Source organism: Hoplias malabaricus, chromosome 3 (genome assembly GCF_029633855.1).
Source record: "Hoplias malabaricus isolate fHopMal1 chromosome 3, fHopMal1.hap1, whole genome shotgun sequence".
Classification (NCBI taxonomy): domain Eukaryota; kingdom Metazoa; phylum Chordata; class Actinopteri; order Characiformes; family Erythrinidae; genus Hoplias; species Hoplias malabaricus.
This window is the reverse complement of record NC_089802.1, coordinates 72,882,447-72,897,462: the sequence shown is the minus strand read 5'-3', so window position 1 is coordinate 72,897,462 and position 15,016 is coordinate 72,882,447. Positions and strand designations below refer to the sequence as shown.

The following is a 15,016-nucleotide window of genomic DNA, read 5'->3' as shown; positions in this document are numbered from 1 at the left end:
AGTGTAGCGTTTGTAGGCTTGCTCAAAATTTGTGTAGTGCCTGACGAGGGAATCAAGTTGTAATAAATGGAGGGCCAACAAATACATTATTACAACAAGCACTAACTGAGACCTATAGCAGTGGAGGATCTAGTAGGGTTGTGTCTCAGCACCTTTCTTATTGGAAAAGGCTTGATATTTGGGCTTAAGCTCTCGGGATAACCAGATTCAAATTTGCTTTTTGGAAAATCCCCATGGACTATTTTTTTTCCCCTTGAACATGTGCAATAATGTTTTTGAGGGGAAAAACAACAGTGTAAAAGTCATTATTAAAATATTATTCTTCATTAATGTTTATTAAACACAAGTTATACATGTTTCATTCAGTAGTCAATTTAAAAACCCAATCTTTTAGGATACTTGCTCTCCGTTCTAAATTCTCACTCTGTATTATCAGTTTTGGAAGTTAGATTTTCTGCTTCTTATGATCCAAAGGTTCTGGGGTGGACTCCAACAACTTATTTTTTTATTTTTTTCCTTTTCTCTAAAGGCTTTTTTCAGACCCAGCCAGTTGTCTTGGAGTAGAACTGAGATAACCTGTAGATTTAAGAAAATGGGAATCTAATCTCAGAAATGTTCTACAAATCTTAATTTGTACTTAAAAGCTGTTTTGACTGGACATTATTCCTGTAGTGCTAGTTCTATAATGCTGTAAAACGCAATCGTCTTCGAAACGTGTTAAACGTTTCAAAAAACGTCGGTGTAAATTTCAGTTAATTGTGTATTCTTGAAGCTGAGAGATGAACAGATTGTACTTGATGGTCGAAGTGAGGGAAGGGAGAGCCGCTGGTGTCTGCGCACTTCATCGTTGAGGCGGTGGAGAAGATGTGAAGATGGCGGAGTTACAAATGCTTTTGGAAGAGGAGATTCCCGCGGGTCGAGGCGCTTTACTGGACAGTTATGCCAATTTAGAGCGAGTGGCGGAATACTGCGAGAGCAACTACATACAGGTAAAGCCGAAATTACTCTCACTGCGGGACATATGAATGATTTCACTGCTGTTATTGTCGCCCCTCTGGAACGAGGCAAATAGCCGTTGAGCTAACTAGCCCAAGCGCTAATTCGACCCAAGGATTGATGTTTCTATGAATAAAGATACATTACATGAACGTACAACTGTAAATTTAGTACCGTATGTAAAATGTACGTTTTTCAGTCCTATTAATGGCGCACAACCGTTGCCATATTTTAAAGAGACGTTGAGCTGCAAAGCTGAAGTTGTCTTGTTTTTCGCCATCATCCAGTCCCCCTTAAATGGGACATTGTGCGTTACATCCCGAGTCGCCAGAATGGAGCCGCTGCACCTTTTAAGGTGGAACGGAAAACACGAATGAGGAGTCGACTTCAGCTTCGTGTATAAGCTAACCGAGGCATCATTTAATCTAAACCCAACTATGATTTTAAACAAGTTTACGTTTATTCGCCAGTTTATAATTGAAGTTTTTGTTTATCAATGCAAATGTTGTAACCTTTATATTAACCTCGTCCTTAGCCTTCGTTATTTCCCTCAGTGAATGTTCAGTGTCTATTAATGTTACAGTACAGTTCAGGATTGTAGCTGGTTACATTTACATCAAGCACTACGATTTTGTTCAGACACGTTCCAATTATAAATCTAGGTAAAAACACAGTGTTGTTTATTGCTGCTGGAAAACCCATAAATATAGGTATTTTCAATTTACAGTCAATTTATTGCCTCTCAGGCTAAAGGCTCAGGATTCTTTCTTGAAACTCTGGAGTGTTCAGAGATTGTTATTTCCCTGCAAACTATTTTTGGTTTTGCACAAAACACTTTTATTTTCTCACTGAATGGATGGATACCCAGGGAGCTTCATAAAATGCATACAAGGACATTCCTGCTTAAAGCTAGCACTGTTTGTAATGTTATGTAATATTGTGTAACATCTATTTCTACTGAATTCACCATTTTGCCCATGAATGTTCTCACTACAATACTCAAAATGGTCAGCTACCATACAATCTTTAGGAAAGCCCTCACAGTGATGATGAAGAATTGAATTGATGAATCTCTGACATGATATTTGGCTTTGTAGCAGCAGCCACCTTCAAGGTGCATCATCAGGAAGGGATTTCCTAGACTTTAAAGAGGAAAATGTCACTCTAGGGAGTACTGCGGCACTGCGGTAGAATGTGAATAGGCTCTTTACAACACGTGTTGCTGTAGATACATTTTTCATGTAAGCCAGACTGCCTCTTTAATGTTGCATTTCTTGCACAGCTTTTAATGACTCTGGGTGCAGTATGGATAAAATGCCATGTTGAATCCTTGAAATTGCTCTGTGTTATTTTGACAGATTGTTTATGGCTCATGTGAATTTCTACAGAGCGCAGTCTGCACACAGTAACTGCTAATGATTTGAGAGCTGTTATGCATCTGTTCATTCTATCAGTATCACAGAGAGTAGACTACAATATGTTGTGCAGCACTACTGATGTATCCTTTCATGAAACGCTGTTGACTGAAGCTGATCAGAATAGAGTCAGATCAGAGCTGTTCATGGGTGCTGTAGCCCCCAGCTACGGCTAACCTGATGGATTTGTGTCATTCAAATCACTAGAACGAGATTCAGAGTGAAAGCAAGCTGTGCTTGTTTAGCATATTTGCTTAAGGGAATCTTTATTCTATGTCTATTTCAGAATTTAATTTCACGATAAATGTGATTTTCTGGCAGTGAAAAGCTTATTTACCTTTGTAAGACATAGCACATCTGCTTTTGAAATACTTCCCACAGTCCCAAAGGTATCACACACCTCACTAGAAATATAAGTATCTGAAACTGAGTGAGTCACTCCACACTTTCTCGCATCCTGCGTGGTCTCATTCTTTGACTGATTTTAGCTCCGGAGTTCAGTGCTATATTCTGCCTGTGTGTGGTCTGCGGTCACGGCTTGACTGTAACTCAATATTTCCTCTCTTACCCACTTCTTAAACTTGGAGATCAAGTCTGAAAACCAGCTTAAGTGGTTTTGCGTAATAAAATACCTAAACACTTACGCAGTATTTTTTATTTTCTCTTTTAAAAAGCAGGTTGTTCTTAGATCTGTTTCACAATGACACTAAATCATCTCCCTTTAGAATTGTCTCTGGTGGAGTGTAATGGTTTTAGCTGTAAATCTGTTTTTGGTGAAATCTTTGCCTAAATTCATTGGGGTTTGGGGTTATGGTCCAGTACATCTGCTAGAATTTTTTGTTTGTTTATTTATTTATTTATTTTTGATAAGATCTGGAAAATAAAGAACTTAAGAGAGTTTTGCCACACAAGGGCCCAAAAAATCAATGCTCTATAGTATAATATTAAGGTCAACAAGAATCGTGCTATATTTGACAAACAAATACAAAGTTTGAGATTATTTACAAAATTTAATGGTTATATACTAATTCAAGGATTTGATAAAATACAATTTCTGAATAATTCTTGGAAGTCAATGCCAAGTATCATTCAAGCATATGTATACTGACATTTGGTTTTGATGAGAAGTCTCATTTAGCATTCTCTTGAGTTGTGGATTTATGTAGACTGGATTATATTGTAACGCCAATATGTAAAATCTAGGTTGATGTTTAGTTGTGAGCTGCAGTTACACATGAGCCTCTTTATATCTCATATATATATATATATATATATATATGAGATGTATGAATACATGGGTCTGTGGATTACAGTTCATTTGAGTAGTAAATCCAAATATATATTAGTGTATGAACATTTGTGTTTGAGTGTGTATGTTTGTTTTATTTCAAAAGGCATATTTTTAATACCACTATTCCAACGTCCTAGAAGTCTATAATTTGGATGTAGTATACACATATCTTGTTTTAAATCAACTGTTTTTGGTTTTAAAACATTCACAGATTTACTGTAGTGTTTAGTTGGCTATTTTGGAAAGCAGCACTTCATGCACATGCTGTCACACTTACTCACATTCACACCCTCCCTCTGCTTCGTTTTATTTTTTTGGCGTCCCATTTATCGTTGAGTCTTGAGTGTTGCCATAGTTACGCTGGAGGGGGATGATTGATGGCTTTGGCCATCCAGGAAAACACACCCAGAGGTGGTTTTAATGATGGATGCCACCACTATGATTGGTTACTGCGGTGACTGTCCTTATGTTCTCTCTCACTCGCAGGAGATTAGTCATGAATGAGTGTGGGGGGGAGAGGAAAGATGGTGTGAAGCTGTTTATGATGTTTTGTTTATTTGTTAACTCCTATTTCCTAATCCCTCTCTATTTCTGTGATGGCAGACTAGACTGTGTTTAAGTTGGAATCTTTTTAAGTATAATGAATAAAATTCGTCATGATGACAATAGAGGTCATGTTATTTATTCTCGCTCCCTTAATTAAGAACAGAAATATTGTTGGACAGGAATATATCTTGTGAGTTGTGAATCTCTGAATATTAGTTTATATCCAAATCAAAATTTGCAGCAGTATTTCAGTGAGAGTTTTCAAATCTCAAGAAAATCTCTATTTTTAATACAGCCTACATTATCAATCATCTGCATTTCAAACCGAGACATTGAGCTTTTATGACAGTTAAACATGTCAGAGTCGGTCAAATACTGTGCTGTGTACACGAGAACAAACACATGTGAATGATCTTGTCCTTTACCAATCAAAAATGGTCAAAACAATCTAAATTGTGTTTATGCACTTATTTATACACGTTTTATAGCACTGTGTAACTACTTTCTGTTTGAATTCAGTCTCCAGATAAGCAACGAGCATTAGAGGAGACCAAAAGCTACACCACTCAGTCTCTGGCCAGTGTTGCCTACCTGATCAACACATTAGCCAACAATGTGCTGCAGATGCTGGACATCCAGGCGTCTCAGCTACGCCGCATGGAGTCCTCCATCAACCACATCTCACAGGTAAACGCATACAAGCATGGACATTAATCTAACTAAAAAACATTTTCATGACAGCATAAAATGTCAGTACTTTCAAATATTGTTTTGTATGTAGTTGCATTGTCTTGCGTGAAATCTTTTTTTTTTTTCTTTTCATTTAGTTCTTTATTTGTGTGATAGGAATGGGTCAACAATTACTATTTTGTGAAATGAAGTTAACACCTTTTTTTTTTTCACCTCTTTCTTATACAGTATATCCATTTTGTTTACCCAGTGACAGTTTACTCATTTCAAATTCAACGTGCCTTGGTTAACATTTTGTTTTATACATTTCATCCTTGTCTTGCTTTAGACTGTGGACATCCACAAAGAGAAAGTGGCCAGGCGTGAGATTGGCATCCTCACTACAAATAAAAACACCTCTCGGACACACAAGATTATTGCGCCTGCCAATCCCGAGAGGCCTGTGCGCTACATCCGCAAACCTATCGACTACAGCCTGCTGGATGACGTAGGCCATGGCGTGAAGGTACAGCAAGTTGTGTTCATAGACACATGAACGTATGTCTGACAGTAACAGACGTCACAAGGATGTATGGATATTTGATTAGTTTATATCTAGTGTGCTTGCTTTCTGCTGTTACTTATTCACTGTGCATGCATGCATGATTTTCGGATCTTCTGCACACTAACCGTCTGTATCTTTTCTCCCTTTACCTCTCACGTTTGCTTCATAATTGAATGTAGTGGTTACTAAGGTTCAAGGTAAGCCTTGGATTGTGGTTTTCTTTGAGTGGTATATTAATGAATTAGATGGTTGTGACTGACATTTGTCCAATGATCTCTGCAGGTTAATGCACAGAACATGAAAGCGGGTACAACTCCACACACAACTGCCCCAACTCAGAAACCGCCCAGTCCCCCAGGCCCAGGAAAGGGCACCCTTGGGTACGTGTTTGTGTATGAATACTTGGTTGGGAGTCTGCAGCGTTATATCAGTTATAGGCAAGGCCAAACTTTGTCTTTTCTCTACTGTGGGTCAGCACCACTCTTGAGCCTTCCATCAGGATGTGCATTAAAAACAATGTTCTTCTTTTGGATCCCTTAACCTTACTACAAATTCCTTCATGCTTGTAATTGGTTTCTCTGTCTCTCTGTCTTCACCCACAAAGCTTTTAGTTTGTTCTGTTTTAATTTTGGATTAAAGGACTGACTTTAACAGGGCAGTGTGGAAAAGTGCTCTTGTCTCTAAATGCGTCTGCTTTTCTTTCCCTGGGCAGGACACGTTGGAACAGAACCTATAACACTTGTCATTGTCGTATACAATGTGTTTATTTCATGTGCTTGTGTTTTTAATGCCAGTGTTTGTTTCTGTTGCTCTCCCTTTACTGTGTGACCCCTCCTCATGCCCCCACACCTGCCCTTACCTCACACTGTCACCATGGTAACACAGCTGTGGAATCTCAACCAATGTTAAACTGAGTTTCTCCAAGTTTGGTCTAATTTCACTTCCTTCCTGTGATTAAAGGGCCACATTTTAAGGAGTAACCTCAGAATTGTGGCCAAGTTGATAGGGCAAAAACAGTAAAAGTTAGTGTTTACAGATGTGTCCCAATTTTATACTAAACACCAATATTATAAGGTATACTGTACTTACTTAAAGTGAACACTTTTCATATGTTGTAATGCAACATTTTATTGTTCCTCATTGTGTATTTGAGGGAAAAGTAGAAATTATGTTATTAAAAAAAAGGTGTATGGACAATTGCGAAAGTCAAAAAATATTTGTGGTCATTACAGCTACAGGGCGTTATTCTGAGGCCCTGTGATGAACAGGTGTCCTGTCCTGGGTGTGTTTCCACCTTGAACCCAATGATTCCAGATAGGCTCTGGACGCCCTGTGATCCTGAACTGAATAAGCAATAACAGATAATGAATGAATGAATGAACATCATTCTGAGGACATTAGATGAGAAACAGGACAAAATAGAACTGTTACAGCCAATTTAACTTCGGAAGTGTGAAAAGTTGCCCCTGAAAATGCAAAAAGGTCTCTTGCAAAGGCAAATGCTGGACTGAAAATTTGTCAAAAATGTTCAGGAAATTCACTACTGGATATTTTCTCCTAATTTTACAGCACTACTACATACCCACCTAGCATTGGTGTTTAGTAAACAGTAGGGACAAAACAACAGTGTTGAGAGGATGTAGGCCTGTTTCATAGTTTGTAATGGGGAGCCAGTTTCAATGCCATCAGTACCGTTAGGATATTAAACTTTAACCCTGCCCCGTCCCCCGGCAGGCGCCACTCCCCCTACCGGACGCTCGAGCCCGTGCGTCCCCCCGTCGTCCCTAATGACTACGTGCCGAGTCCAACCCGCAACACGGCCCCGCCCCTCCAGAGCCCAGCACGAACCGCCTCCGTTAATCAGAGGACCCGCACGTACAGGTACCCACACACAAACATGCACATGTATATAAAATAAACACACTCTCACTCTTCTCCTAACATCCAGGCTGACACACATGATAGCCATTTCTACTTTGAGACTCTTATGGGACTTCTTTGACCACCAACAGCAGGAGATGTGGCCCCTTCCTTCTGCGTCATCTTCCTTTTCCCCCCATCCCTTTTTTCAGTCTGTCTCTTCACCTGTCACTCTCTCTGGAGCCCTGTGTGTGTGTTTGTAAGCCGTCTGTCTTCTGTCTTTTTGTCTGTCAGTGTGTCTTGGCAAAAATAACAGCCACTCACTAACTTCCTCTTTCCTTCTCTCTTTGGCTTTTGCTCTTTCATCCTTAGAGCTTTTCATCTAAGTTCAAATAGCCATGGCATTCTTAAGAAGATCTTTCTCTCTCTCCCCCTCCCCCCTTTTCTGGTACTCTCGATTTCTATTTCTATTTCAGTCTCTTTTCTGAACATCTTTTTCTTCTTCATCTCTTTGCCGTTTGCATCCTGAGCTGAACAGCCAACTTTTATTCAGAGACTCTGTGGATCAAACTGAAAGGAACAGCGAGAGCAGCCTGATAATCAGAATGTCACAAAGCACACTCACTCTTTGGTTCCTCCACGTGGATTTTGCCGGCATGTTGCTACATGGACAGGTGGAAAATAAATGTGGTCACCCCATACTGGTTCTGGCCCTCTAATGTGACTTCCACTGCACTGTTTTAAATGCTGACATCTGAATCTTTGAATCTTTTTTTTGGGTGGGTTTCACTCTGGGAATTATTTTAGCAAGCCCTTACTTATGAACTGTGCAAAAGTCTGTGCGTGTGTATATTTATTTATATAGATTCGTTATTGGCCAAAACTGGACTGTTTTTTCTTACATGGAAGTATGTTGTTAAATTGGTGTTTTGTTGAGGCATACGATTTCTGATGACTGTGTGATTCTCTTTCCCATTTCTGTTTCTTGGGCTCTTTGCAGCAGTGGCAGCAGTGGAGGCAGTCACCCCAGCAGTCGCAGCAGCAGCAGAGAGAACAGCGGCAGTGGGAGTGTGGGTGTACCCATAGCAGTGCCGACCCCTGCCCCACCCTCTGCATTTCCAGGTAAATAATCCAATCTTCATATGCTATGAAACAGGCATTGGATTTAGTATTTAATGTACAAAATAGTACTACAAGGTAGTGTCGGAGTCACACAGCTCAAGAGACCTGGAGGTTGTGGGTTTGAGTCCCACTCCGGGTGACTGTCTGTGAGGAGTGTGGTGTGTTCTCCCTGTGTCTGCGTGGGTTTCCTCCGGGTGACTGTCTGTGAGGAGTGTGGTGTGTTCTCCCTGTGTCTGCGTGGGTTTCCTCCGGGTGACTGTCTGTGAGGAGTGTGGTGTGTTCTCCCTGTGTCTGCGTGGGTTTCCTCCGGGTGACTGTCTGTGAGGAGTGTGGTGTGTTCTCCCTGTGCTGCGTGGGTTTCCTCTGGGTGACTGTCTGTGAGGAGTGTGGTGTGTTCTCCCTGTGCTGCTTGGGTTTCTTCTGGGTGACTGTCTGTGAGGAGTGTGGTGTGTTCTCCCTGTGTCTGCGTGGGTTTCCTCCGGGTGACTGTCTGTGAGGAGTGTGGTGTGTTCTCCCTGTGTCTGCGTGGGTTTCCTCCGGGTGACTGTCTGTGAGGAGTGTGGTGTGTTCTCCCTGTGTCTGCGTGGGTTTCCTCTGGGTGACTGTCTGTGAGGAGTGTGGTGTGTTCTCCCTGTGCTGCGTGGGTTTCCTCTGGGTGACTGTCTGTGAGGAGTGTGGTGTGTTTTCCCTGTGCTGCGTGGGTTTCCTCTGGGTGACTGTCTGTGAGGAGTGTGGTGTGTTCTCCCTGTGTCTGCGTGGGTTTCCTCCGGGTGACTGTCTGTGAGGAGTGTGGTGTGTTCTCCCTGTGTCTGTGTGGGTTTCCTCCAGGTGCTCCGATTTCCTCCCACAGTCCAAAAACACGTTGGTAGGTGGATTGGTGACTCAAAAAGTGTCCGTAGGTGTGAATGTGTGTGAGTGTTTGTGTTGCCCTGTGAAGGACTGGCTTTCCCTCCAGGGTGTATTCCTGCCTTGTGCTCAATGATTCCGGGTAGGCTCTGGACCAACCGCGACCTTGAACTGGATAAGCGCTTACAGATAATGAAAGAATTAATGAGTGTAGTCTTTGAGCCAAGAAATTAACGAACAATGGTATGCTACAATAAGAGTAGCATTAGCTATCTTGAAACTTTAATTTATTCCTTTTTTTTGTGTATATCATGGTTTTAAAAAGGGAATTCCACCTTTTTTTCCATGTATAATTTTAGAGATGTTGAACATAGTTTTACAACTGTACAGCAACATTAGATGCAGCACTCCAGACATGTTAACTACTCTAGTTTTTTTATTATTATAATTTTTTTTTAAATCTGAAAAGCCCTCAATTTCTTAATATTCCCCCTTTTATTGTAAGTGTTCTTCTTGCTCCCCTCTCCTATGTCCTAAGAAATATCAGCTTCTCTCCTTTCTGTTGCTACAGTGTACTTACAGATTTCTTGGTCAAACTTACACATCTACATCTGTAGCTCTCCTCCTGATCTCTACTTTCTTACTCCATTTATTTCCTTCTGTCTTACTGCCTAACATGGTTATCCTGTCTCTCCCTTTCCTCCTCTGTTTCACTTCTCTCCCTCATTCTGTGGCTCATGCTGCAGCAGGTACAGCTCCTGTCCCCCCAAATCCCCCCAAACTCCCTCCCAGCATCCCTACTCCCCCGGCACCACCACCTCCCCCAACCCCCGAGCCTGTGCCGCCCATACCTCCTGCCCCCACAGCCCCTGTAGAAGCCGCCCCTGATGTCCCTCCTCCCCCACAACTGCCCCCCACCCTGCCTGTTAGTTCCACCACAAACTCTGCAAATGCTACAAGCACCCCTGCACAAGGTGAGTCTTCCTCACTTCCCAAATCACTGTGCCCCAGTTACCACTCATACCATGGTCCCCATTCTTGTTTCATCTTTTCAGTCATGGTCAGATTTTTCATGTCTACCCACATGGCCTGCGTCACCACTCGTCTTGACCTGCCGGGTTTGAGGCTTGATTTTGCTTGCACTTCCTTGGGGTCTGTTATGCTATTTTCTTTTTGTATCACCTAATGCTGTCTTCAAACCTTCAGCAAACTTTTTCCCTACTTTAAATTCACAATTACAATGTCTTTATGTTGAATTGCATTCTAGTAGGAAGCATGTAAAATTTGCTGTTTGAAAGGGCTCCTATCACAAATTGTCACCTTCAGATCTATATTTCCTTTATGACTGACAGATATTTCTGTTTAACAAAGCTGCTTTACAAGCCGTTTGCAAAAATTCAGTGACGTGTCCTCAACTACATCATGCCATGTGACAGGGCTTGCTGCTGGCTTCCCATGGTCCAACCTAGATCATCTACGCCAGCAAGATTGGAAAGCATCAGTCACTATGAGCAAGTGGTTGGATGTTTTTCAACAGGAATGCTAATGCTGAATTTTCAAGATCTGTTACTATATCATTGACAAGGAGGTCCTTGGGGGGGGGGGGGGGAGCAGTGCCAGCAATCTCCACATTACTGTTGGTCAATGAGGACCTCAATTAGCCAGCCACATCCTTCAAATGGAGAACCACTGGACCCTGAATATGGTAATGAGGTGTGTACCACTTATCTAAATGTCCAAGAGGATGCCACAGAAGGATTTTCATACAGGATCTAAAGACACTGGACATCAAATGGGTTGATTAATAAACACTTACCCAGGGCTGGAAATGCTGAAGGACAGTTTCTGCACATTATGCTCCCTAGCATGAGAGGGTCTATGTCTAACTCCTAAGTCAGTTCTGTTTATATCTGTTAGCAAATGAAGGCAGCAAATATGTCTTTTTTTGGTTCCTTGTGTGCTGTCTTTTGTATTTAGTGCTGTCCCCCCCCACCTGCTTGTATTCAGTTAAAGTGTCAGATTAATCAGATATGAAGGGCTGTTTCACATTAGAGTGTATTGCCACCATCTTCACATTTGCATGCATTGTTGCATGTGTTATTTGGTTTCATTCTTTGTCTTACTTTAAGGATACTCAAGATTACTTGTGCATTTTCCTGTGAGAATCGGTGTTTGATTGTTTCTTCCTGTCTTCCAGGAAATGGTCCTCAGTTCTACAGTATGAACCGACAAATTACGCGACAGACCACGTCCTCAGTGGGAGGGTCTCTGCCCTATCGCAGGCCTTCTTCTGTCACTAATCAACCAAACAACACACCTCAGAATGCTCATCCAAACCTGAGCCAGAACCAGCTAAACGGGGGACCACACTACAACCAGAACCAAGGTAGGCTTCATGCTTCTCTACTGGACGTAATTTTGAGCATTCAAACCTTTTAATCTGAAAGCCACTGATTTACTGTATTTTCCTCTTTCTTCTTTGTTGTCATCCATTCACACACCTTCTGTCCACATATTGATTTGTTTTCCACTCTTACTTTCTGTCTATTCTGTGTTTGGGAAATAGCCCCTATGGCCCCTCCTCCACCTTCCATATTACAGATTACCCCTCAGCTCCCTTTGATGGGGTTTGTGGCTCGGGTTCAGGAGACCAGTAAGTCAGCAGCTTAAATTGTGTTTGTGTTTATATGCATGGATCCCTTTTTTTCTCTTCCCACCTCTCTCTCTGTGAATCTCTTCTAGTATAGACAATTTAGAAGATAGTAAACCTATAGCCTGCATACACTATATATCCAAATGTTTGTATACACCCCTGTCTGTTGAGTGAATTCAGCTAGGGTGTACTTGTTCAATTGTGCTCAATAGATCTTAATAGAAATGCATAACCCAATTAAATGGGACACCCAGGAGTATGAGAGTCTAACGTCACCATGCCCAATGCCAAGTGTGATTTAGAGGGTTTTAAAAAGCCAGCATTGGATTGTGAAGAAATTTAACTGTGTTCTCTGATGTGATGATGCACCTTTTTATACATTTTGGGATGAGTTGGAGTGACGCTGATAATCTATCTTGTATCTTACTTGTAGCTGACATTTGGACATATGGCGTATATTAAATGCGTGATATTTGCACACATTGCATGTTCTTTTGCATGCTCATGGCTTTGTCTGTGCATGACACCCTTTCCTTTTTGACTAGTTATCTCCGTTTGAAATTTACAGCATGGTAAACTCCAGATGGCTGAACTCATGTTCTGGAACTTGCCTCATTTAATATGATAGCCTCCGCCTTTATAATCGACACGAGAACGGCCCGTGAACAGATTGTATGTTGTTGTTGTTGTTGATGTTGAACATGTATTCTATTGTACCTCAGTCTCCGATGCTCCTCCTCCACCACCACCTGCAGAAGAGGCAGAGTTTGTGGACACTGCCCCGCCCCCACCCCCACCAGAGGACTACGAGGATGAGGAAGGGGAAGAAGATGAAGAGTCAGCTGTGGTAGAGTACAGTGACCCCTACGCTGAGGAGGATCCTCCATGGGCCCCACGCACCTACCTGGAAAAAGGTTAAAGACTGATGTTTTGCTTTCACACTCACACAAACTTTTTGGAACTCTTATTCTACAGGCATTTCCTCCAAATATGACATCTGGTCATAAGGGGTCTCTAGAGTGAATGACTGTCCACTAATGACCATATAGTTGTGTCAATTCCAGGTATGAACATGGCCTCTGATTCCACTCTCTAATCTTTTTTGGCAGTGGTTGCAATCTATGATTACGCACGTGATAAGGAGGACGAGCTTTCCTTCCAGGAGGGGGCCATCATTTACGTGATTAAGAAGAACGACGACGGCTGGTTTGAGGGGGTAATGAACGGCACCACTGGTCTCTTCCCGGGAAACTACGTGGAGTCCATCATGCACTACGCTGACTGAGCCAGCAGGGGCAGTGTTTTTCCTCTCTCACATCCAAAAATCTTCCTTCGCGCGCATACACACACACACACACACACACACATCTTTAAAAACAAATACACATTTATACACCGCACAAAAAGAGACTACAGAACATACACTGACTCGCACGTGAAATACAAACACGTATATACACAGAATTCACATTTGGATGGAGAGAAGTTTCAAACGGATGAGGAAAAAGATCATAAGGAGGAATGTCTCGAGGCGAGGACAAAGTAACACATTGTATATTTGATAAGAGAAAGACAGTTCGTTCAGATTTTATCCCAGCAAAAAAAAAAATGGTGATCTATGATGTGAAAGATGTGTGGTGTTGATTTTTTGGAGACATAAGACATATAAGGCTTAAAGATTTATAAGGACCATTTCTTATTGTCTTAATTTCAATCTCATAGCATATTACACTAAGTGTTCCCACTGTTGGTTTTCCATTACTTGTGGTGACCCCAACCCCATCCACCAAAAATTCCCTGTGACTCGCATTATTCCAGAGAACCGCCTGCACTCTGGGAGAACAGTGAGATTCTGAAGAAGTAGAAAGGACAGCCAGTATCTGCCACCTTCCTCCACTCGTTTCTTAGTTCCTCAGATTTCCAACAGGACACGAGTCTCTACTCCACAGCTACAAGTCACTGAAGGCGATTCTCATTTTGGCCGAATGGCTGCACTACAGGCAACAATTAGAAGCTTTTTAAAGAAGTTTTATGGACCTTAAAACTACATATAATAGGACTTTGTGCTTTTGAGTGGTTATTATTATTATTATTATTATTATTATTATTTTTCTTCTGGTGATTATTTTGTTTTCTCTACATAAGAGATATGGGATCAGTTTGAAGTCTTTTAGCAGTAGGCTATACCAAAGGATTCAGATGCATTTAGGTTTCGGACAGTGGAGTGGCAATGTGAATACCGAATACAACCTTAAGATTCTTTGTTTCTTTCTGTCATTCCTTTACATATGTTTCCATCAGAGTTTTTATTGCAAAGTTTTGCAATGATCTATAGTTAAGTATGATTAAAAAACACTATTGAAACTTTACGCTTGTGCCATAAAAGAAGTGTTCCTAGCTAGTGAGAAATGTTTATGAAGAATATTCTTTAAGATACTTGCCACCGTCGTTTGTGTTCGTCTGATTAAAAACAGAAGCTCTAAGTGGTGGATTTTTTTTTTCCCTTCATTTTTAACCAGCTCTGGACTCAAGAAATACACTATGTATGTTACATATTGATTTTTTTTAATGCTAATGTGTTGGTGTATATGACTGACATGGGCAAGAGAACACTCGATTTATCTGCAATAATGAAGGCACAGCAAGGAAGTTCTCTACATTTACACAGAGGCTTTGGTCTTGAAAGCACAAGCAGAATGCTACAGATAGCTGAAATAGATGCAGGTTGTGTGGGAGTGGTGACAAACACAAAGAAACCAGCCCGAACTTCAGAACATTCTCTCACAGTTGTGGTGCGTTCCACTCATTCAGAACTGTGCCACTAGCACAGGTGTGTTTTATTTTTTTCTATGAGGTACATTTATGTCTATATGGAAGTCTGTATGTGTGAGAGACAAAGGGAGAATGTTGTGTGGAAGTGTTTGTGGATTGTTGTTGACTGAATTGCTCGTCTGTGCAAATTTTTTTTTTTCAATGGAGCGTCTGTGACTGTGTGTGTGTTGCATGTTGATCATTTCTGTGATTTTTTTTTTTCCCTGCTGATGGAGAATAAA

At 41.3% G+C, this 15,016-nt stretch overlaps 1 protein-coding gene across 11 annotated transcripts; it reads left to right on the top strand.

Moving 5' to 3' along the window:
- The first annotated feature begins 796 nt into the window (after positions 1 to 796).
- Positions 797 to 15,016, top strand: abi2b (abl-interactor 2b). Of its 11 annotated transcripts, XM_066662640.1 has the most exons (12): positions 798 to 989; positions 4,768 to 4,935; positions 5,267 to 5,443; positions 5,662 to 5,679; positions 5,765 to 5,862; positions 7,217 to 7,363; positions 8,343 to 8,464; positions 10,057 to 10,284; positions 11,508 to 11,696; positions 11,877 to 11,963; positions 12,686 to 12,877; positions 13,073 to 15,016. In XM_066662640.1, the coding sequence occupies exons 1-12, from the start codon at positions 873 to 875 to the stop codon at positions 13,246 to 13,248; spliced, it is 1,719 nt and encodes a 572-aa protein (XP_066518737.1). In that variant the 5' UTR covers positions 798 to 872; the 3' UTR covers positions 13,249 to 15,016. The 11 variants fall into 11 exon arrangements, with proteins under 11 accessions (XP_066518739.1, XP_066518740.1, XP_066518737.1 ...); XM_066662642.1 differs by lacking the exon at positions 7,217 to 7,363 and having other exon boundaries at positions 797 to 989; XM_066662641.1 differs by lacking the exon at positions 5,662 to 5,679 and having other exon boundaries at positions 799 to 989.